Source organism: Lupinus angustifolius, unplaced genomic scaffold (genome assembly GCF_001865875.1).
Source record: "Lupinus angustifolius cultivar Tanjil unplaced genomic scaffold, LupAngTanjil_v1.0 Scaffold_58_2, whole genome shotgun sequence".
In the NCBI taxonomy this organism is placed as follows: domain Eukaryota; kingdom Viridiplantae; phylum Streptophyta; class Magnoliopsida; order Fabales; family Fabaceae; genus Lupinus; species Lupinus angustifolius.
Genome location: NW_017722795.1, coordinates 1 through 23,658, shown reverse-complemented (window position 1 = coordinate 23,658; position 23,658 = coordinate 1). Strand labels below are relative to the sequence as shown.

At 33.1% G+C, this 23,658-nt stretch overlaps 2 protein-coding genes across 4 annotated transcripts; one reads left to right on the top strand and one right to left on the bottom strand.

Annotated features, from left to right (window-relative positions):
* The first annotated feature begins 683 nt into the window (after positions 1-683).
* On the top strand, positions 684-6,620 carry LOC109339107. 3 transcript variants are annotated; one of them, XM_019576482.1, is made up of 13 exons: positions 684-837; positions 910-971; positions 1,532-1,609; positions 1,716-1,794; positions 1,888-1,958; positions 2,306-2,407; positions 3,387-3,476; positions 4,107-4,181; positions 4,398-4,430; positions 4,671-4,748; positions 5,052-5,117; positions 5,573-5,688; positions 6,202-6,620. In XM_019576482.1, the coding sequence occupies exons 1-13, from the start codon at positions 777-779 to the stop codon at positions 6,221-6,223; spliced, it is 933 nt and encodes a 310-aa protein (XP_019432027.1). In that variant the 5' UTR covers positions 684-776; the 3' UTR covers positions 6,224-6,620. The 3 variants fall into 3 exon arrangements, with proteins under 3 accessions (XP_019432027.1, XP_019432026.1, XP_019432028.1); XM_019576481.1 differs by having other exon boundaries at positions 5,049-5,117; XM_019576483.1 differs by lacking the exon at positions 5,052-5,117 and having other exon boundaries at positions 687-837; positions 5,660-5,688; positions 6,202-6,618.
* A 2,435-nt stretch (positions 6,621-9,055) lies between these two features.
* Positions 9,056-12,320, bottom strand: LOC109339106 (pectate lyase-like). Its single transcript, XM_019576480.1, has 4 exons — positions 11,831-12,320; positions 10,456-11,107; positions 9,548-9,790; positions 9,056-9,426 (listed from the first exon to the last, which is right to left on the bottom strand). Exons 1-4 carry the CDS (start codon positions 12,049-12,051, stop codon positions 9,202-9,204), a joined length of 1,341 nt encoding a protein of 446 aa, XP_019432025.1. The 5' UTR covers positions 12,052-12,320; the 3' UTR covers positions 9,056-9,201.
* Between the last annotated feature and the right edge of the window lie 11,338 nt (positions 12,321-23,658).

The following is a 23,658-nucleotide window of genomic DNA, read 5'->3' as shown; positions in this document are numbered from 1 at the left end:
AAAAATGTATTACATTGTTATTTATGTCCATAATCTAAACTAAAAGTCTCAAGATTATTTATAGTTATATAATTCAATGATTGGATAAAATATTATTTTATTTATTTATACATATACTTTTTTGTGTATTATAAGTGAGTCTTACACACGTAAAAAAGAATCAGAAATTGAATAAAGATTTTCGTTATTATAGTTAGTTATTACAAAACCATGAGATAGGTGAGAATGGATTGAGTTGGGATAGTAAGATTTGTTCTTTACCTGATAATAAATGTTAATTATTTTATTTTTTAATCTAGATTCGATCCTAAACTTGAAGCTAATTTGTCCATTAATATCAACCGAGACATTCTTTCAATTCACCTGATCCAATTAAAATAATGTATATCATTTATATAAAGTCTTTATTATTAGGGTTATTAATTTAATATATGAAATATATATATTGTTAATCATATATGTGACAAAAGAAATTAAGAAAGTAAATAAGAATTAAGGCCGAAAGTCTTCTAAGCTACTGCTCACCCCTAATCCCATCCCAGATATATTATTTTAGATAAAATTAAGAATTAAGGCCAAAAGTAAATAAATTCTTTATTGCGATTAAAAAGGACGTCGTTCTGGAGGCGGTTGGGTCCAGTGAAAAAGTATTAATAGATCAATCAAACTCCTATGTCACTCTCTCTCTCTCTCTCTAACCCTCACTCTCTAACCTCACTCTCTCTCTCTCTAACCCTCACCCTCTCTCTCTCACTCTCACTCTCACTCGTGTCGCCATGGCCATGGCTATGCAAAGCGGTATCGGAATCTCTAAGGTCTTTCTCATAGCTGGAGCAGGTAATAAACTTCTCCATCGCTCAATTTGAACAGCTAGCTATGTTATATGTTTTTGATCTGATTCCGTTTTAGGTTACACCGGCACTATACTCGTCAAAAACGGTAAATTATCCGATTTGGTCGGCGACCTCCAGGTACTAATTTCTAATAATTCCACTTCCTCCACTTTCCATCAGTTAATGTGATTATTATTTTTTTGAATTCCGCTTACCAAAAAAATTGTAGAATTGCCTTTCTAAATCGGTATCGATTATGCGTTATCTAAGAGTTACAATGCATACTTTTTGTGGATGAGGTTAGTCCAATTTCTAGAGGTTAAGGGAGGCCAAGAAAAATCATAGGATGTGATTATATTTAGAGATCAATGCTTTGTGGATAATATATGATATGATAGTTTATTATGGCATCACTTGAACCAAAATTATTGTTGTTATTCTTATTTGTAATTCTAAGAATGAATGGCTTGGCTTCCCACAATTTTGGAGTTCTGTAGTTATAAATTTAGTTGTTTTCATGATCAGTGTGTTGTCTTGGGTCATGATAAATTATGATTATCCTGTTCCTGTCGACAACATATTTAGGATTTAGAAACGGAATATTATTGAACTTTAGTTTTTCGTGGTGGCCTCGTGGGTATATTAGGATTTGTTTATGTGCTAAATAAGTTAATGCGCACAATTACTTTTGGTTGTAGTCGCTGGTGAAGAGCTGGGAAAAATCTGGGGACCATGGTGATGGTGATAGTGAATATGCGGATGCCATTGCTTCTCAGGTAAGAAAACTGTTTGAGTATGAGTGAATATCTATTGTTTCCGAAATAGAGTTGAAATAAAGTATTGACTTTCTTGTCATGTAACTTTTGCTTGACTTTACTCTAGGTGCGTCGTTTGGCGCAAGAAGTTCGTCTGTTGGCAACAAACAGGTCCATCACAGTGCTGAATGGGGGTTCTGGACAAAGTAATATATTCTATCGTCTAATATAGCTGTTGTGTAAGATGCTATGTTTTATGCTTCATTTATTGATTTTAAGCATTTGACCTTTCTCTGCAGGTAATTTACCATCCCTTGTGGTTCCAGCGGCTGCCGTTGGTGTTCTGGGTTATGGTTATATGTGGTGGAAGGTAGCAGCTATTTGAGTTCTTGTGTTCTTTTATTAGTTTAGTTAGTTTATGGCTGACATTTTGTATCTCCTTTTGCAGTAGTTTTTGTTTCAAAAAATTTCATCATTTAAGGGTTGCAAATTGATATCCACCTTTTCCAGAATTCTTTTTATTTGTTATATTCATTTATGCTTTGTCAATAAACATGATTTATGATAGAGCATTATGATTCGTTCGATCCATGTAGCCGATCTCATCTAGTGGGATTAAGGCTTGGTTGTTGTTGATTATATTCATTTAATTTTCTGATCTAGATGTGTTATTAGTGTACTAATCTATCTTTTCTTTTCTCTCTTTCCCAATATCAGGGCATTTCATTCTCAAGTCTTATGTATGTGACTAAACGTAGCATGGAAAATGCTGTTGCAGATTTGACAAAAAAGCTTCAGCATGCCTCAGATGTTATTGCTGTAGGTGTCTATTTACCGCATGATATCTTTTTGTATTTTCATATTTAGTTAAACACATGCATACTTGCAACAGTGTTTTGAACACATGATTGGCCGTTGTCCTTTCAGTTGAAGGGGATGATGCCCCATTGCATAAAATTTGATAAATATAATGTATCATTGATTCACTAGCTAGATGTTTGACATTGTCTTATGATTTTTCTATTAGCAAAAATGGTTGGTTACTTCCGGGATAATTTATATTACAGGATGACTCACAACTCATGTAGAGTTGGAGTACAAGAGTCAAATATAATGCTTAAAATTCATACACTTACACTAGTGGATAAAAACGAGAAAATAATATCCTAACATATAATAAGCAGCTTTGAGAGGGGATTGCTTTAAGTATTGGCTGTTCTAGTTCTACTGTATGTAGCACTCAACTCCTTGAGAAGTCCTCTGTTCTGGCCAGATTTTTTTAGGCTAGCAGTGGCCAGCCAGTAATCTCCAAACCAAGTCTTCAGCATTTAGTGCAAGACCTATTGGTGCAGAACTCTTTTATCACTAGAAAGAGAAAAAGAAATAGGAATAGCTTATAGATCCTAGGGAACTTTGGATGATTAAGAGGTCTTTCCTATCAGAATGCTTGACCAACTAAGCATGATAAGCTTCCTACTAAAATTACTTTTCGGGTAGAAAGGAAGACCCATGAGATGATGAACTTTAACAACCCTAGAATATGGTTAAACCTCACATTTAAAATACTACAATTTATCTATTCTCCTTAATAAGGGTGTGAAGATATATTTCCATTTTAAAAAAGTGAAGACATTTTATTCACATGTGCCTCCATGTCCCACACTTAGTCCAAGGATATTTATCCTGCCATCATCATGTATCAAAATAACCTTGTTTTAACATTGAAGTTAATGTGTAATTTTTGTAATACTCATATTTGACACCTCTTTTAATTGCCTTAAATTTCTTTTAATGGCAGGATGCCAAGAAGCATTTGACACAGAGAATTCAAAATTTGGATGACAAAATGCTCAAGCAGAATGAATTGGCACGGTCAATTAAGGATGAAGTATGTCTTATGATACATACCAATGTTCATGCTTGCACACATACTTTTACATAGATACATGCAAATAGATCATCCAACATAGTTACTTTCATTGTGCAGAAGACCATCTATTTTCTTGGTTTTTATAATTACTCGGCTCTTCGTCCTTTGCTCTTTCTACTGTGCGCCTTAATCTCCCGTTTATTGTTTCTCTGCTACAATTTCAGCTTTATATCCTTTTTAAACTCACAGATAACCCTTTTACAAACTCTTAAAACCTCCTAATCATAAAAAATCTTCAAATCATGAAAGCGATCTTTTATATTTTTAAATCCTAGAATTTTTAACTTTAGAGCCGGGAGCAATGAATTAATTACTTCAATCAAATTTCTGAATTTGTTTTCCTGCATCTTTCATTGTTGATCTAGGTGCAGTATATAAACTTTTATGATAGAAAATTTTGGTTGATGCCTATCATTTCATAAGTTTGTTAGGTATGCGAATGATTACATTTAAATTAGCTGTGTTCCAGTCCAGGATAATGGAATTTAAAACTAGAGTTTGGCAATGCCATATCCATTTGCATTATATGTGATGTGTTATATACATAATGAAAAAATCAGTGTTTAACATTGTCATACTTGTTAACAGGTTTCTGGAGTTCGAAGTACTATTACTAATTTCCATGATGACTTGGGTATCTTGCAACAAACAGTGGAAACATTGGTATGATCATTTTCATGCATTGGATAGTTAATTGTTGTCAAAGTCATCTTCTAGTGCAGAATTTATGAAGGATATTTAGGAGTTTGGCATGATTTTATTTGAAGGAAAATATCTATTTGGTTGTCACTGTCACAATGTTTACATTCATGTTTCCTCAATATTGGTTTGTTGCCTCTCTTTTTTTGATGCATTCTTTGTATAATTATGCCTTTTCAGGATGAAAGGTTGTCTACTCTGAGTTGGAAGCAGGTAAACTTTATCATGTCCTGTATAAATTTGGAAAACCATATATAATCATTTGTTGGACTTTTTTTGTTTCCTTTATGTGAAATATCTATATAATTTATCCCTCAAGCTTGTCATTAGTTGTAAATTTTTTAAGGGTTTTTCTGCTAGAATTGTGGGTATGCATGACAGATCTTTGTATGAAGATGGTTACTTCTATTATACACCTTGAGAAAATTCTGATTCAATAATTTGGTTTTGCAGGATTATGCAAATCATGGTTTGACATACCTCATCGACTTCGTAAATGGGAAAACCCGGAAAATGCCTGAATTTTTACAGGTTGGAAGTTGTTCCTTATATTTATCAGTTGTACTTTTGTGCTCTTTAGTCGTTTCAGTCACCTTCTAATTATACATAATTGTTTAATATGCAAATGATATATGGTGTGGACTATCATTCACTATCTGCAGTGGGTCTTTAATTGACAGTGAGAAACCTAGATGGGTTGGAAGAGCTTATTTGTAGAGCTGACCTTATGCATGACATCTTTCCTCATTTTGATGGTGGCTTAATTAATAAGGATATCTCTTGCATGTTACTGTTTAGATAATTATCTGATGTTAATGTGTAAATATTCAGCAGGAGCAACTTAAACTTTCAGGGAAGACACCTAATGCGCTGACATATCCAGGAACTCCAAATATAAAGGTGTTCTACCTTCTGATTTGTTTTCTACTTCTCTTTCTATTTGCTCCTTCACTTTATTTATTTATTTATAATGGTAGTAGCAAAAGTTATTATTATTGTTATTATTATTACTACGTGAAATTATTTCCATGTTCTCCTATACCAACTAACACTCCTATCATTAGTTTTTTTTATTAAGTCTGGAATGGAACTATCATTACAACAGATTTTCAATCTCAGTCATGTTACATTTGTCCAGCCTAGCAAATTTGTAGTTTGATATTATTTCTGTAGTGAAAAGCACTCCCCTTTGCATTTTTATTGTGGTTGATGTACCCGCCAATGCCATACTTGCTTCTAATGCATTTGTGAAGGGTCCAAGATTCTATCTATCGTTGTAGTCTATGATATCCTAGTGCTCTGTTAATTTGAATTGCTTCTTACAACATGCTTAATGATCCTGTTTTCATTTGCAGGGTCTAAAAGACATCCTTGCGGAAACATTGTCCAGTGGTTTAGACAGGTCAGCTTCAGATTCTATCGTGCCAGATGGTATGGATAAGCTGGAGCAGCAGCGAAGGCCATTATTGAGGTTTGAATCATTTCACTTTTGGTTCTTCAAATAATGTTGATGGTACAACCAGAGATTGCAAACATTTCAATAATGTTAACCATGGACGAATTAGACAAAATTTGTTCCTCATGTATTCCATTACTATAGAAATTTCTTATGAGAATTAAGACATATTTTAGAAAGTGCAAAGACCTGGGGGCTGTCGACCTGATGTCTTCATAAAGCAATATGTAGAATACTCTTATCAGTGTTATCAATGTGGCTGCTAACAATATATTGCCGTAGTTAACTTTTGATTAGATCTTGGAGCCCAAAATAATCAGGCTGTGCATAAGCTATATTTTCCTCTGCCTAGTACTCTTCCTCTTAGTTTATCACAATGCAGTTATTGAGAAATCTCATTCATCTCAGGAAATTGTGTTCCCCCATATCCTGAAAGATCTTGATGATTGTTGCTGTTTCATTTCAATATGCTTTTAACCTGGCTATCTGCCTGCATTATCTTGATTCAAACATTTCTTGATTTTGCAGGGGTACTTCAATCAGGTTTTGATGACAAGCTCTTTATGTGATGGTTATCTATCTTTTCAGCAAAGGACATCAATTTAAATTTTGGGTTTTCGAATTGAGAGAGATAAGAATTCTTATAATTTCTTAGATTCATAGACCCAATTCAGTTCAGCTTCTTCCACTGCTTCTATATACTTATTTAGCAGTAACGTTTTTGTTACTTGTTCATAGATCATAGTATACGTGCTATAGCTGGTGTAATTATCCTATTTTCATTTTTAAACCATATAGTATTAATAGGTTATATAACTATTTAGCCAGTGAATTGTGATTCTGTAAATAAAATTTTGTAGTCAAGGAGTTGGAATGGTCCTCAACCAACAGTCCATGACAGTTGCTTTTTGGATGTGGCATATGATTCATGACTTCCATGCATTTTTCCCTCCAAAGTTGTGATTGCCTTTTTTTCCTAATGATAATGTTTGAGGTTGGTGTGGGATTTTGAAAGCCCATTTACTTAGTACAACATTGGATATGGATTACTGGTTCCTGGGATATGGGAGCTTTTTAATATTCAAGATATATTGCAGTTTAGGATAGCTTAACATAAAATTATAAAAAAGTATATATCCTCTCAGGAAAAATGTAAAAATAAATGATTTTTTCAAAAGTGATACTTGTGATTATAGCAAAATAGCATAGTTTCTTTTGCAGTATAATAATATATTAATATTTGAAAAAATATTTAAAAGGTATTAAAATAATTAAAAATTCAAAACCAAGTTAAAAAATATATTGGTAGAGTATTTAAGAAGAATTCAAGTGTTTTTTTTTTTAAAAAAGTAAAAAAGTAGGGGATACTTTTGGACACAAGGGTATGTGGTGTATGGCTGGGGCACCTATAGGTTTGTGTGCTATGGCTATATTTGTTATGGTATGAGTATGACATTGATATTTATATATTTTTGGAGTATCTAAATGTGGAAATGAACTCTTCTCCATACTGCACTTTCTAATATTGGAATGTGGAAAATATATTTTTACATATTATTTATTTATTTAATTAGGAAAATGAAAGAAAATCTGGATGTTTAAATTTTTTTGAAACCACATGTCATAATTTGGGTTGAGCACTGGACTCTAGAGGAGCCCAACCCCTAAATGTGGCATCATGAATTCATGATTGATGAAATGGTTTATGAAGTTAGTAAACCAAAGTGGATGGAATCTCTCCCAAGTGACTTTTGATACACTTAATAATACCATTAGTCTCCCTATTCATAATGAGCAACCTATGACTTGTTTCATTCTCCATTTGTATTTATCTGCAGTTTGAAGTTGGATAACATATTCAATATCTTCTGACGTCTCTATATATCCTTCAATAAAATTGTTTCACTCTTAAGTTGTACTGTTCTTCTTTTAACTACTTTTTCGAACAGATAAACAGTATTGTCCATCATAAACATCACCATAAGACAAATTTAAACTTCCAGAACAATTCCCTTGATAGCTCACAAGTTATATATGATCAAGATCAATAAACATCCAACTAATATTGTTGAACAATAATGATAATTAGTATCGCTTACACCATTTGGTGGATTTACACTTTCCATTACTAATAAATGAATCGCTTTTCTAACAGGCTAGAATAAATGTACCTTTTCAGCCCACATCAAACTGAAGGGGACCAACCAAACATTACATGTGCCCTGGAATCTCTACGTATAAGAGTACCTGCTATGATATGCAGTGGCATTAACACATGCATCCTCCTCTTCTATTTCCCAAGAAAATCTTATATGTACCAAACCAATTAAATTTCATAGAATAATATACATATATTAATTTCTATTATTATAATTATTATTTTTAATTAAATAAAATTTTCTAATTGAATGGGGACACTAAGTGAAACAAGAAGGGAGACATGTGATTCCCATCTTTAACCACTCTGTATTTCACATATGTATAATTTAAATTGTGGTTAATAGATGAGTATCCAGTCACAAAATGTAGTTTTGGATTCTCCATAAAATTGTATTTTCCTATAAACTTTCACAACAAACTGCAACCATGAGTACACTCACAATTAAAAACTATTGTATGAAACTAATTTCAATGCTAAGAAGGTTTGTCAAGGGCTAGAGTTGGTCTTGTTATTCTTCTTATTAATCAATGGTGCATTGTTAACAACATTGACCCTTCATTTTGTATTCTCAATCTTTGTAATATGCAAAATCATCTGCTTTTTTGTGTCCGGTTATTACTCATTGTGCTTATTTAATACATGTTCTTTCATCTTTCAAAAGAAAAGCTTAAAACCAGTGACAGACCCAATTTTTTTGAATAGCAAGGGCAAAAGTAACATACAAATCTAAACGTTTATGTAAGGAAAACAAAAATAACATACCAAAGCATAAATCTTTAGATAATAAAATCGAAAAATAAATATTAATATTTAGATAATATTGGGATATTTCAGAGATTATATTAAAAGTTTGTTAGGTGGTTAGAAAATTAATATTTATTTTGTAAAGTTGGTATTCATTGTTTAGTTTATAAGCTTTTTTTTTTCTTTTTCCTTTATATAAATAAGCTATATGACTTCAAATTTTCAGTCAATGAGAATGAGATAAACTTCTACAATTAATTCTCTGCTTGCTCATTAATTTCTAATAACCCAACAATAGAATCTTACATATGATCACATATATCATTATTTACATTCATAAAATATATTTCAAAGAACAAAAATAAAATTACAAATATAAATATTAAACAAACAATAAAAGATATGTAAAATTAAAAATGGAATATTTGGAGTGACACATAGATATATACATATTTCTACAGTACATTATTTTTCACTCCCTCCCTAAAACCAAAGTATAATAATGTGCTAACACATATCACATAGGAGATCATGCATTTTCTTTGCACCCTCTTCTATATATCCTTTGCTAAATCCTCTTCTGCATTGATCCATGAAGAGAATGGTGAAGGAAGTTTAGCTACTTAACAAGGCTCTCCCCCTCTACACCTAATGCTTCCAGCATAACGAGTAAGCCTTCCTACATATGAACCAGGCCTAGCTGACATCATGTCCTTCCTTGAAAATGGTCTGTTACTTAGAACTGGTCCTGCTTGTCTGAAAAATGCTCCATTCATATACTCATCATTTATTGATCTCCATTGCCAATTCTTCCAAACTTCTTCTGTTGCATAGTCCCTCTTTGTTATCTTCACAAACACCAAAAAGTTAAGTAGAAAATCATGTTATTTGAGTCAAGAACAAAATTATGGCACATGAGATATTGGATTATATAGATGAATATATATATATATATATATATATATATACCTCTTTAGCATTGATGTTATTAGGGGCTATGAATCTGTTACCCTCACTAATAATGGTTGGGTGCTGGCTACCACCAATGGCATACATTTCCCAATGAGTGTAGTCATTGTTAACAACATGGATAAATCCCCATCTGCACCTTGGCATCCTTTGGATTAATCTCTTACCAAAGTGGTTGAATGCTAAAGTGACTTGCATTATTTGATCACCTGAGAAGCTATCACTAGCACCAAACAACATCACCTGCATTATATAAATCAAACCAAACACTAAAATCAGGCACAAGATTGTTTTAAGGAAAATACTTAATAGGCAAGACATTTCAGGCACAAAGAATTTGTGTCAAAATGATTTGATATTTTTAATCATTGGATGTGTAATCTTCACTACTTTTAGCTAAAATCAAGCCCTAATTTTTAATGAGCATATGTTCAGCTTATTCTGAATCTTGTATGTGTAGCATTACTCATGTTTACCATAGTGACAATTTTCTTTGGAATGGGATATATATATATATATATATAAATACTAGTATGTTAGGGGTATACTCCTAAGGGCTTCTATAGCTCTTTGTCCAACCATTTCCAGTACTGTTTTTTATAGGTTTGAATCAACTTTTGATTTATTATAAAAGAAATACCTAGGATAAATTGTTTCTTGTTTTTTACGGTTTATTCATTTAGGTGAGTGCACATCACAAAATACTATTTCTTTTTTATCTTTCTTTAACTTAAACTATAGGTGAAAATCAGGTTTGTTCATTATAGGAAACCAACAGTTCATAAAAGAACCAGGAATTAGTGTGCAAAAACTAATTCACGTTGTCTACCAAACTGAAAGAATTGTGTTTTGATTCAAAGCCAGAAAAATTTCAACAATAATAGAGTTGAGATAAACCAATTAACTACCTCATTGTGATCTGTGAAATGGCTATTGGAGATGGTAACAGCAGTGGATCCCATAACAACATCTATCAACCCATCTTGGCATTTTCTCATGGAAACATGGTCAATCCAAACATTACTAGATCCAAAGATTGAAATTCCATCACCATCACTCATGGTCCTGAAACCAAAATGGTTCTCAGAATCTCTAATAAGTCCACCACTCCCAACCACAATATTATGAATTTTAATCCCATGTATGATCACATTCTTGATATACTGAATTGTAATGCCAGCACCAGCAGCAATATGAACATCAGCACCTCTTCCATCAATGGTCTTGTCACTAGTCATTATGAGCTCTTGGTTGAGCCTAATCACCATGCTATGTTTAAATATGATCCATAATGGTCCATTTCTTGTGACTGCATGGCGAATGGTGCCTGGTTTTGGATTCAACATGTCACTGTCTGAGGAATCAGTAACCACATAGATTGGACCACGTTTTCCACCAATTGTGTCTCTTCCAAAACCTTGAACACAATTTGCAAGCTTTTTGCGGTTCTTTTCCCAATCTGGGTCACATCTCCAACACCTGTCTATGGGGTTGGTCGCCAGGCATGGACCTTTATTTTGTGCCTTCAAATTCCTACGTCCTTTGTTGCCAACTATAATTCTGTTCGTCCAAATATAAACATGAAATTAGGTTTTTCTATGAGGGGGTACTAGTAATGAACAGTATATAAAGAAAGAATTAATATTTGAAGCCATTGATTTTTTTTACCTCGATACAATTTATTACTCAGTCAAATTGTTATTTGTTATATAAAAAAAGTATTTTGAAACACTGATGCAGTTTTATAATCTGAACATATTTGCTATACCAGGAATTAAGTGACTTTGGAAAGGTGTAAATGGGCTGATTTTAAAATCAGATATCTTATATTTAAATTTTTTGTTTTGATTCTAATTCACTAGATGAATCCATTCATTCAAATTGCATATTGCATCATAACATGGGACCTTATTATTATAGTTGTGGTGACTGTTGTAACCATATCATACTGTAATTACGGTATGATATCGAATCACAATGATGTAACTATATCGGGTCATAATGCAATCACATCCGACCACAATGATTGTAATCCATATTACGGCAGCCAAATTGAACGCAATCGTAATAGCCGAAACCGAGACTGTAATCGCAATTTAAAACACTGGATGATCTAAGTTGAGTGGTTTTCATCCAATGGTTTAAATTTGTTAAAATCACCAATATCATCATTCTACATATCAACAATGATTTGAATGTATATAATAGAAATTGGTTTTTAACCAATTATTCACAATTCTTTTCACGATATTGGATATGAAATTATGGTACAAGAAGTCTTACTCGCTAACACTAGAGGTGAGGTTTCCAGAGAGTGCATATGGGTCAGGAAAGAAAGCTTCTTTATTAACCTTTTCAGCAACTACAGCTTTTTCTTGCCAATATGCATCCAATGTCTTCATATGTTCTTGCCAGTAACTCTCACTCTCTTTCACATTGGCATCAAAACTAGGTATGATCATCATAAAACATAAGAAAATAAAGAAGCTGTATAATTTTCCCATAATGGCTATTTTTTCTAAACAATAAATATTTTTTCTGCTACCAATTAAGGCTAAGGTCTAAGTTAATAGTCAACCTCAGCCAATTGTAATAAAAGAACCCTACTCCTGTAATGAAACGGGGTTCTCATTTATGCTTATGGAACATTTGGTATAATTTATATATACATATTATGGCATGAATATGGAGCATTATAGAAGAATAAATTACTATGAGAAGCCAAATTTGTGTGGGGTTGGAGAAACACACGGCTGGAGTAATGGTTAACCTCTTACAATTATAAGATTTAAGGTGTAAACTTGAAGCTGAGAAATTAAGTTTACTATGCATTGTATATATTTATAGTAAACACTTCAGAAAATTGGTGATATTTGTTCAAGCTGATATAAACCATTGAATATAGTTTCCCATGCATAGCATAAGTAACATAAAACTAGGAAACTTTAATAACGATATTTTTTAGTGTGTGGAGATGGTAATGCATGCACTGAATTACATATTTTTGGGTTATCCATGTACCTGAATTATAAGTTAATATAAAAAAAATATTTTTTAATTAAAAAGAACAAACTACTTGAGGTGGGATTTATCAAACAGAAAACATAAATATTTGAACATTGAAAGTATATTGTGCACGTCATTTTGTGTATATTCTTACACTAAAAATAATAATTTTTTAATAATAATTTAATTATCGGTTAATAAGATGTATAGATTGACTATGATTAATAGTTTTTTTGTAACACATATTTTAAAAAATTGTCATCGAGTAACAAAGATTCTGGTAGAAATTTATCAGAATAAAACTTAATTAGCCAATTACAATATGTTTTACCATTCATAATGTTTTTGTGTTATATGTTTTAGGATTTGTGTATTTTAAGTATCAAATAATATATATAGAGGAATAATTATAAATAAATTTCACATTATTATATCCACATTGATTAAAGTAGATCAAAACCTCATATCAACTACTTCATGCATCATTTTATCCACATTGAGATCGATTAACCAAGAAATTATAATAAAAATGGTATAAAACCCTTCATATATAGAATGGATGTCTAAACCATCATATTTGTACAAATAATGGGATAAGAAGAGAACAATATGGTCTTTGGTTTTTATGTTTATATAACACCATGTTTGCATCATTTCATGTGAATTTTTCACCGAAATTGTAAAACTAGATATAACATATCTGGAAAATTTACGTGGACAGTCTAGTCAAATTATACTATCACATGTTTGGTGTATGTTTTAATATATTTACGGAACTAGTGCAGATTTAATGGAACTCGTGGACCAGCAGTACGAGATTCAAGTGATCTCGCGCATCCCGTACACGAGATTCTGTGGTTTTCTCTCTCCTGCAGTGAAATCGTGGATGAGAAGCATGACTTCCGTTGTCGTGTATTATTAAGTGCCAAAATGTTAATGAAAGGTATATGATTTAGAGGCACTCTGTGTGAATTTATGATGTAATTGCATACAATTCCCAATAATCTAGTAATTTTATATTGTTTAGGAATTTAAGTAATTATTGTTCTTTGTAGGTGAAGATATGATGAAAAAAGGAGAAAAAAAAAGAGAAGATTCAAGTTTTAAACAGCACAAGCCTCGCCCAAGCGAGGGAATGCTCGCTCAAGTGACAATTCAGAAGAAAATGCAGAAAACACTAACATCCCTCGCCCAAGCGAGGGACTGTCGCCCGGGCGCTATTCAAGACCAAAATTAGCCAAGCTTACTGTTTCTCCCTCGCCCAAGCGAGGGAGCCTCGCCCAAGCGAGAGATCCTCGCTCAGGCGAGGTGATCAAGCAAAAATTGTCATCTTCTCTCGCTCGGGCGAGGTGGTCAGATTTTGGAAAGTTATCTTCTCTCGCTCAAGCGAGAATACCTAGCTTGAGCGAGAGTGTGGCGGTTAGACATGAAATAGGCAGTTTTGGAAAAGGAAAAAGATCATCATCACTCTTCTGAAAGAAATCTTGGCACGAAATATAGAGAGAATATGATAGAAATCGTGGAAACGATTCTATTTCACATGATTCTTTGTATTAGTACATGATTCGAGCGTTGTAATAGCGAGGATGAGTGGCTAGTTCTTCATAGTTGGGAATCGAAATGTAATCTTCTTAACTTTTGTACTCCTGGATTCAATTCTATATTAATGTTGTTTGATTTTGGAAAGTTTATCCATTGTTTATTGCTTGATTTCAATTAGCTACTGAATTCATGATTTAAGGTTCAAGTTTAACTCGGAAGTTAAACTTGATACCAGATCTGGATTGGCTTTCTTGCTACATAATTGATCTAGGGATGGACAATGATGTAGGAATTGCTTTTACATTTGGTTTTAATGCTAGTTAATCATCCGATTATCCAAGGAATTGACAATTGAGTGATTACCTAAGAATTTTACAATCAGGGAACTGATGTAATTGATTTATGGAAAATGTACATCAAATTCAGTAACTTCACAAACTATTAGGAATTGAATCTATGGATATCAAAAGGGAAAGTTGATGAGTTTCGATCCCAACCCTTTTATTTTAATATCTTCTATTGTTATTTAAATTTGATTATTTCTAAAAACCAATGCAAATTTACCAACCAAATCTTGTATATAGCTGCTCAATTGATTCTTATAGGAATTAGTGAAAATCCATTCTGCTCCCTGAGGACGATATCCCGGTACTTCACCGGATTTTATTACTTGTACGATACGGTACACTTGCCATTACATAAAATATCTAACATGTACCTGAAACACGACTTTGCATAGGACATGGTGAATTTGAAATATTCGTTTTAGATGGACATATTAGGTTATTTATTATTTTAGGGGTTAGTTTTATTGAGTATAATATGAGTTTTTAAAATAAGTTAAGATTTATGATTTTTTTAGTGTATAAAAAGAATTTGTTTAAATTAAAATAGTTAGATTAAGTTGAATTTGATAATTTTATTAAAGTGTTAGTTTTAGGAAATGCATAAATTATTGGTTTAAAATTGAATTTGAATTTGATTTTATTTAAGATTTATTATTTTAGTGGTTTAAAATTGAAATGCATAAATTAAAATAATAAGACTAAATTATGGAAATGAAATTGGTAATTGTAGTACGAATTGGAAAATGATTACATTTAAAAAACAAAATAACGATAATACAAATTCCTAATGGCATCCATGAGATGATGTTCCGTATTCAGGTGTCTTCCTCCTTCGAGGTGGTTGGACTCTTAGTTTTTGTTGTTGTGTTTGATGTTGTCTTGGTTGTACACTGCCACCTCTAACCAGTTGTGGCTCCTTCGCATCTTCTTCGTCATCATCTTCGTCAGGTTGTGAAGGCATTGTCGGCTGATAATATTGTTGAGAGTTGAATGCCAACAATGGAGTATTTGAAGTTGTGCCAAACATTGATGACATTCCTTGAAATTGTGAAGAAGATGCTAAGTGAGAGAAGAAGTAGTCACTCATTGCTCCAAAACCATCAAACCTCAGGGTTGTTGTTGTTGATGTTGATGTTGATGTTGTTGTTGTTGTTGTTGTTGTTGTTGTTGAGGAGGAGTAGGAGTTTGAGTGTATGTCTGCGGATAAATATTCGTCTGAGTTTGACTCTCATAATGCTGCTGAATCTCAGGTGCAACAAGCATATCAAACTGTTGTGTAGGAGGAGCTTGATAAGTAGTTGAGGAGAAGACAGTTGGAAGTAGTTGAGGAAACGCTTCCATCATCTCATTGCAATTTAGGTAGACGTCATTCAGTGACTACGGCGGATTTGGAAACATGTTTGTATGAGCACATCAATCCCGAATCATTCTAATAAAATTGTACTAAAAAAGTGGAAAAAATTAGAATAATGAATATGTTTCTACAATTTAATATAAATTAGAGATAGAAATATTAAAATTCTTACCGATTTAGACGAATATGCACCGTCTAGAGAAATGTATTTCCTAGTACTTTGTAAGTACCACTGCATATATTGCGAGTAGTGATACAAATGCTAGTTATTGGGAAAACCATTTACCACATAATTTTCCCGGTTATTCCATATTTGAATCCACTGGTCATGCTTCTATGGCAAGTTCTACTCATTTTTCCCACGTAGATCTATCTTGTGTTGTTTCTCTAGGTTGATTAGATCTTCTGGGACAGGTTGTTGTAGACCAAACTGCCTCATAACCCGATCAATAACATGCCACTCAACAACTACAAAGCAAATGAGTGACACATATGCTCAGACTGTATTTGGTATTGGGTCCACAAAGGTAATGTTCTTATATGTGGTCCATACAAACTGACATATAAAAATAAATTAGTAATAAATTAATAACAAAAAATAATATAGAAATAATAAAAAATAAATTACAAATAACAAATTACATAAATTACCTGATCAATGCACAAACGATCAAACATTGACCTTATTGTGTTGGTTGTATGACCATGAATGTTGGTGGTGATTAGTTGTTGTGACCACCTAAAATGTCAAGTTATATGAAGTTAGTATGTTAGTTTGAATAAATAAGTTGAAAGAAATTGGAAAAAATATTCACCTTTAGACTAAAGGGAATATTTGTAATCCATCGCCGTGCAATCTTGGAGCCAATTTCCATATGATGACTTATCAACCATGCACAACATAATCCTCGATATAGACATGTCAATATAGTTGAACCCCAACTATATTGATATGTATATGTTAAGTCCTCCAGCAATGAGAGATACATCAGGTGGACTCGTGACCCTGATGTATCTGGCATGAGGAACCCTCCAATCATGCGTATTATGAAGGCTCTTACATGTTATTCAATAACAATATCATTAACACCTTCCTGGAGTTCTTCAAATGTGGAGTCTAGCCAAGTCATTTGGACCCTTTGTCCCATAATCTGTTTACCGGTTGGGATAGCACCCAACAAGTTGAGACAAACCATTTCCCAATTTGTGCTCGTCGTACCAGTAACAACGACTCCATTAATAGGTAGACCAAGCTAGTATGCGACGTCTTCTAGTGTAACAGTGCACTCCCCAATAGGCAAATAGGAAGTATGAGTCTCTAGCCTCCATCTCCCAACTAATGCGGTAATGAGGTAGTTGTTAATATCAACTGCTCCAATATCTAGAATTTGGCCAAACGCGGTGTTACGAATAACTTGTAACATCGGTTCCGATGGTAAATATTGTCAAAAATTGTATCTTGCACGAAACATAACCTCGCCACCATTCCACATGTTGGCGGAGACATGGTATTTTTGAAGGGTGAGTAGGGTAGGGTTAATAGGACCTGGACCAATATGTTCTATTTTTTGGAGAAAATAAATAGGGAAATCAAGAAAGATTTGGAAGAATTCGAGTGAGAGGATTAAGGAATTTTGTTAGTGTGAGAATGAAGGGAATGACCTACGTATTTATATTGAATCGAAACCGTGTATGGGGTTTACGACTTTTAAGCAAGTAGTGGAAGTCGTGCCCTAGCCCTGCTTGATTCCCTAGCTCATGCCTTAGCCTGGCACAATCTCGTGGACGGGGTATACGACTTCTGTTGAAGTCGTGGATGTGGACCATGATTTCTATGTAAAACGTTTCAATTTTCCCGGGTCATTTATGTCACTACCTAACCGTTCACAAAAGTAGTGAAGGACCAACTTTGAACTCGTGGATGGTGACCATGAGTTTCATTTAAAGTAGACCGATCTCGTGGACGCAGTCCACGATTTTTGCCTGGGTAAACGAAAAATCAGATTTTTCTTGTGGGAATTGAAGAGTTATATTTATGGAAGGGTTTAGTGGGTTTTAATTGTGTGTAGGTTATTATTTTTAATTTGAGTTTATTATATTTAATTATAGTTTATTGTATTTGATTACAGATTATTGTATTTAATTAGGGTTAGGGTATTTAGTGACCTGCTTGGAACTCGTGGATGACGACCATAAGTTTCATTTAAAGTACACTAATGTCGTGGACGGGGTCCACGATTTCCGCCTGGGTAAACGAAAAAACAGATTTTTCTGGTGGGATTGAAGGGTTGTATTTATTGAAGGGTTTGTTGGGTTTTAATTAAGGTTTATTGTATTTAATTAGGGTTATGATATTTAGTTAGGGTTAGAGTATTTTATTAGGGTTAGGCTTTGTGGAATGTAATTAGTTAAGGATGTGGAATATGTAGTTACAAAACTTAGAATTTAGTATATTATACAACTTAATGTTACATAATTGGAATTTCAATATATTACACAAATTCTAATATATTACATAATTATGTTCGCCTTGAACTTTGACCAACTTCCATACTTCTGAATGAACATTTCTTCTTATTGTGTCATTCAGTCTTACACCACCCACATTTTTTAATTTGTTGGGATTGAGAATCATCCATCTCATTGTGAATGCATGTAGTCTTTGGTCTTTCGGTACGGTTACTATGCATAAGCTGATTAGGAATGAAGGTTGGACCTGAATAAGGAGGTCAATATTCTTCATTACCAATGGGTTAAAACTCATGTCCATAAACATTCAATAAGTTCTCTAATCGATAAATGATGAGATAAATTGCCCATAACCTAAGTTTAATGACACACATGTAGCAACAACATGGGAGCATGACAATCTAAGTGATTGAAATCCCTCAAAATCACACCAATTTTCGATTAGTCTCACTGTGTATACATTTGGGTGTCGACTCCCACCGGTACCAGCAACCTCAACCTCTGAGACTCCTTATTCTCGTGAAAAACTACGTACTAATTGACATGTAGCTTTTCGATTATTTTCATTGATCACCGTAGTCAATTTTTTGCAATATATATGATCTGCCCTTATCATGTTACTTGCTTCATTTCTATGGTGTAGAAACCATGAATTCAGCCTATGATATGTTGCTCTAACAAGGGCAGTAATGGGAAATGGTCTTGATCATTTCAGAACGGCGTTAACACATTCTGCCAAGTTCGTCGTTATATGGTTGTATCATCTCCCATCATCATAAGATTGTGTCCATTTTTCTTTTGGGATGTTGTGTAACCATGCAGCTACCCTCGGATTTTTTTGACACAACACGACAAGCATTCGCTCAAATCAAGGTCACATAAACTCATACCCTACAACAAGTTTACCAATATTAAAATAAATCACAAAAATAAATAATTTAACATAAATCACATAAAGTTCAATACATACCCATTTTGATGACTTTTTCTTTCATATCGTTATCTCGGAACTCCTTGTTGAAATTGTTAGCAACATGACGGATGCAATATACAGATTGTGCATTACACCATTGTGGGAGCTCATTACGAAGTGCACCCAACAAACCTGTACCCCTATATGATATTATACAAATGTTCGGTTGTGAGGTAACATATGTCTGAAGATTGTAGAAAAACTATTCACATGCTTCTTTGGTCTCTCCTTCCACATTGGCAAATGCTACTGAAAATATACGTCTATTACCATCTTGTGAACTAACTGTTAACAACGTTATAGTACATTTTCCAATCAAGAATGTGCCATCCACTTGAAGGATTGGGTTGCAAAAAGCAAATCCTTCAATACGTGGTTTGAAAGCCCAAAATACCCTATCAAAAATTAAAGTATTATGTTTTTCATGGTTAGATGTTGAATATCTTACAATTGTACCTCGTGCATAATATTGGACAACATTCAACCAACGAGGTAACTCCTTGTACATCCCTCCCAATCACCATAAATTTGGGACATTGCTATTTGTTTAGCAGTCCAAGTCTTCCTATATATCACCGTATAACCAAAATGAGTGACTACCTCTTTCGCTAATACTTTAATTGGTATACCAGGATCTTCAGATACTAATTGAATAATACAATTTGCGATGAATGATAAGTTCAATTTCGTGTGATCTTGAGAAATATTAGTGGATACACAAGTGTGTATTCCACTAATTTTCCTAATCTCCCAAATATTACGCTTCACACTTTTCTATGCCTGAATTCTCCATTCACACCCAACACCATAATATTTATATTTTGCAACATATATATATGGCCTAGACTCATCCACATGGTAATCAACAGAATTCATAATATGAAATTATTTTATAGCATTTATTATTGCTTCATTTGAATCAAATTGCATACCAACAAATAGATCATTATCAAAATCATTATTTATGTCACTACTTCTATATGAAAAATCTTGTCCAGACTGATAATCAATGTTAACGAAAAAAGATGAAGGAATAGCATATGTTATACTAACCAGTTCACTAGTGGCAATCTGAACACCATCATCATCACTACCAGATACCTCAATACCATCTTCATCACTAAACTCATTAATAACAATATCTCTAATAATGATCATCTACCTATAAACATAAAGTAACATTAAATAAAAATTAAAATAAATAAATGGAATTAAGAACAAAATGATATTTTTACTTACATTGTATAATGACACTTCTTAAATTTTTCTCATTTTTTCTTTTCTTTGTTCGGTGTGATTTGAATTGGGGTGGAGGAGTATATATCCTGTTTGGATCTCATGCACATCATACACGACTTGGATGTCGTGTTGTACGTCCACGACATTGCCATGGAAGTCATGGACGAGGACCACGATTTCGGTCAACTTTGACACAATAAAGTGATCTTGTATTGCTGGTCCACGACTTCCCCAAAGTCGTGGATCTCATACACGAGTTCCATTAATCTGCACTAGTTCCGTAAATATTTTTAAACCTACACCAAATGTGTAATAGTGTAGTTTGACTATATTATCCACGTAAATTTTCCCAACATACCCATATATACAATATAGGCATATCTAACCGAAGGAAAGTTTAATAATGCTAAATATATATATAAATATTGGTTTGAACTATGGATATTTTTGGAAGTCGTGGATCTCATACACGAGTTCCATTAAATCTGCATTAGTTCCATAAATATTTCTAAACATACATCAAACGTGTAATAGTGTAATTTGACTACACTATCCATGTAAATTTTTCCAACCTACCCATATATAATATAGGCATATCTAACCGAAGGAAAGTTTAATAATGCTAAATATAAATATATATAAATATTGGTTTGAACTATGGATATTTTTTCATGGGAACATTCCTATTTGGTCATCATTATGGACGACAAAACTTTTAATGTAGTTATAATTTAGAAATACAAACATGAAACCATTAATTAAACTAGAAGAACTTTATCTAGGTTGATTTACCCACTTACTGGTGTAATAACATATATTTACATTCATGACATCTCTATTTCTACTATTTTATTATGTCTGCGTTTACCTTATTTTCTGCACAACTCTACTATAGATCTGTTACCAATTTGTGGATGAAAACTTTATTATGGTTCCAAGTGTTCATTACATATAAGGAGTGTTGTATATGAATTTGCATATATATATATATATATAGAAGTTTGCTAAGATGAGGAAAATAAGTACATGTTAGCAATGTGTTCCAAAAGATTATGAACGAAAAAACCTTCTATACTTTGTTAAAAAATGTTTAAATGAAAGGGACATTTTTGTAAATTAACTTTCTTTCAGTTCACATCCCTAAACTCCAATCATTCTCCTCATTTCATTGATTCTAAAATTTCAAAACCCTAATTTTCTCTCTTAATCTCATGTGTCGCCCTCACCAATCTTTTGCTAAGTCGTTAGGACAACCATCTTCGACCGTGTCATGCCAGCATTACATTCTTCTCGTTATTGCCATTATGCACCAATGACCATCATTCTCTCTCGTCGAGCTGCTAGAGCCACCACCTTCGCCTAGCCGTCAGAAAACTCGATCCCATTGTTGCTTTGATAATTTTGTAGAGTAATAATAGTAGTTCTCTGTCCGACTATCCCATGCAAAAGGAATTAAGTGCAAGGCTAGAAATTCTACTACTAGCCACCACAACATGAGACCCTTTATATTTAGGTTCAATTTTCTCTTGTAGTTCAATTTACTTTGATAATTTTGACAAACTATGTTACTTGATTTTGCAATCATATTTTTCTATTAATCACCATTTTTTATTGGTTCTTTGATTTATCCCCCCACTTTCAGGTCAATGGTGCCTTCTTCATTCTCATGAGCAAAAGAATATACTAAAGCTTAGCTTTGAAAAAAGATTACAGATGTAGGAATTGGGAGCCATACTTGCTTGCATAACTAAGTTGATGCATTTCTATTTATGCATCTTGGTCTCAATCAATATTTGAGAGTGTTGGACCAGACTGGTACCGGGGAGCCTCCAACCACCGGGGAGTTCCATTGTTACATGGGTATTGGGTATGGGAAGAGTGGAGAGTCATAAGTGAGACACCACGTCTTGAACCAAAACCTTAAGGCATTAGTTCCATGTGTCTTTCCTTCTTATAAACCCTTTCACTCCTCCCTACATATCCAATGTGGCACTTCACACTTGAATAAACCCAACAGAGAGAAAGTAGTAGGATGAATAGAATAATGTAAACTAGATTGATCCATTTCTATTTCCAATCAATGTTTCCATATCAATGATACTTGAGCCTATTATTGTATAGTGTGAGACAATAGTGTAGTAACTAGTTTGTGTAAAAAAAATAGAATAATGGTTGTAGGTGATGTTCAAGTCACTTTTATTCATGTACTGGCGGCATCAAGATTATGTTGCTGAACTGAAGAGCAATGAAGCAAAAAGAATATGGAAACTTGTTAGGTTGATTCATCAATCTCTTTCAATCAAGTTCTAGAATTCTCACCTCGTTTCTTTGTTAATTAAAGGAAAAGAGAGAGATAAAACAAAACAATCTTAATCAACAGAAGGAGCTGGAGTTTTGTGCTGCTGCCTTGGTTAGCACCTCAGAACATGTTTTACTTGGTGATAAGAAAAGAAAATGATAAGAATAAAAAGACATTATATTTTTCATGTTCAATTATATTCATATCACATCATGAAGCAAGATCAAAATCCAAACCACACATAGACATATATCAGCACAACATGATCTTATATCCATTTATATACCCAATTCTGCCCCATTGTCCATTGCAACTCCATACACCAACCTAAAGTTAAGGGCAGCGCATCTGCTCTCCTAAAAGTTGTACCACTGCATGTACCATTAACGTGTCATTGGTTGAAAAAATATATTTAAATTAAAAATTAATAATTATTTTCCTGACCAATCACAATCGATGACACATGCAATGACACAAATTGTAGGACAATATATGTGTACTCAAAGTTAAGTTTCCTATTCTTCAACAATAGCCAAAATATTTCATATGCTACCACACCATATACAATGTCTTATGTTGCAGGCCAATGTCATTTATGTTTTAATATATGTTTTAATATAGTAGTTTGAATATTATCTGACATGAACATTCTCTAAAATAGTCTTTTTTTTCTATAGTAAAATTTGTTAGAATTAAATAAATCGTGGTACTAGTATATAATGGAATACATAGGACTGAGCTTATTTTACGTCATTGATAAGGATTGGTATAAAAATACTGTAATTCTTATAAATGCTTGAGAGCTACATGAGAGGACTAGATCCAGGGGTTCTACTTGATAGTGTAGTTCTATGTTATTCAATATATATATATATATATATA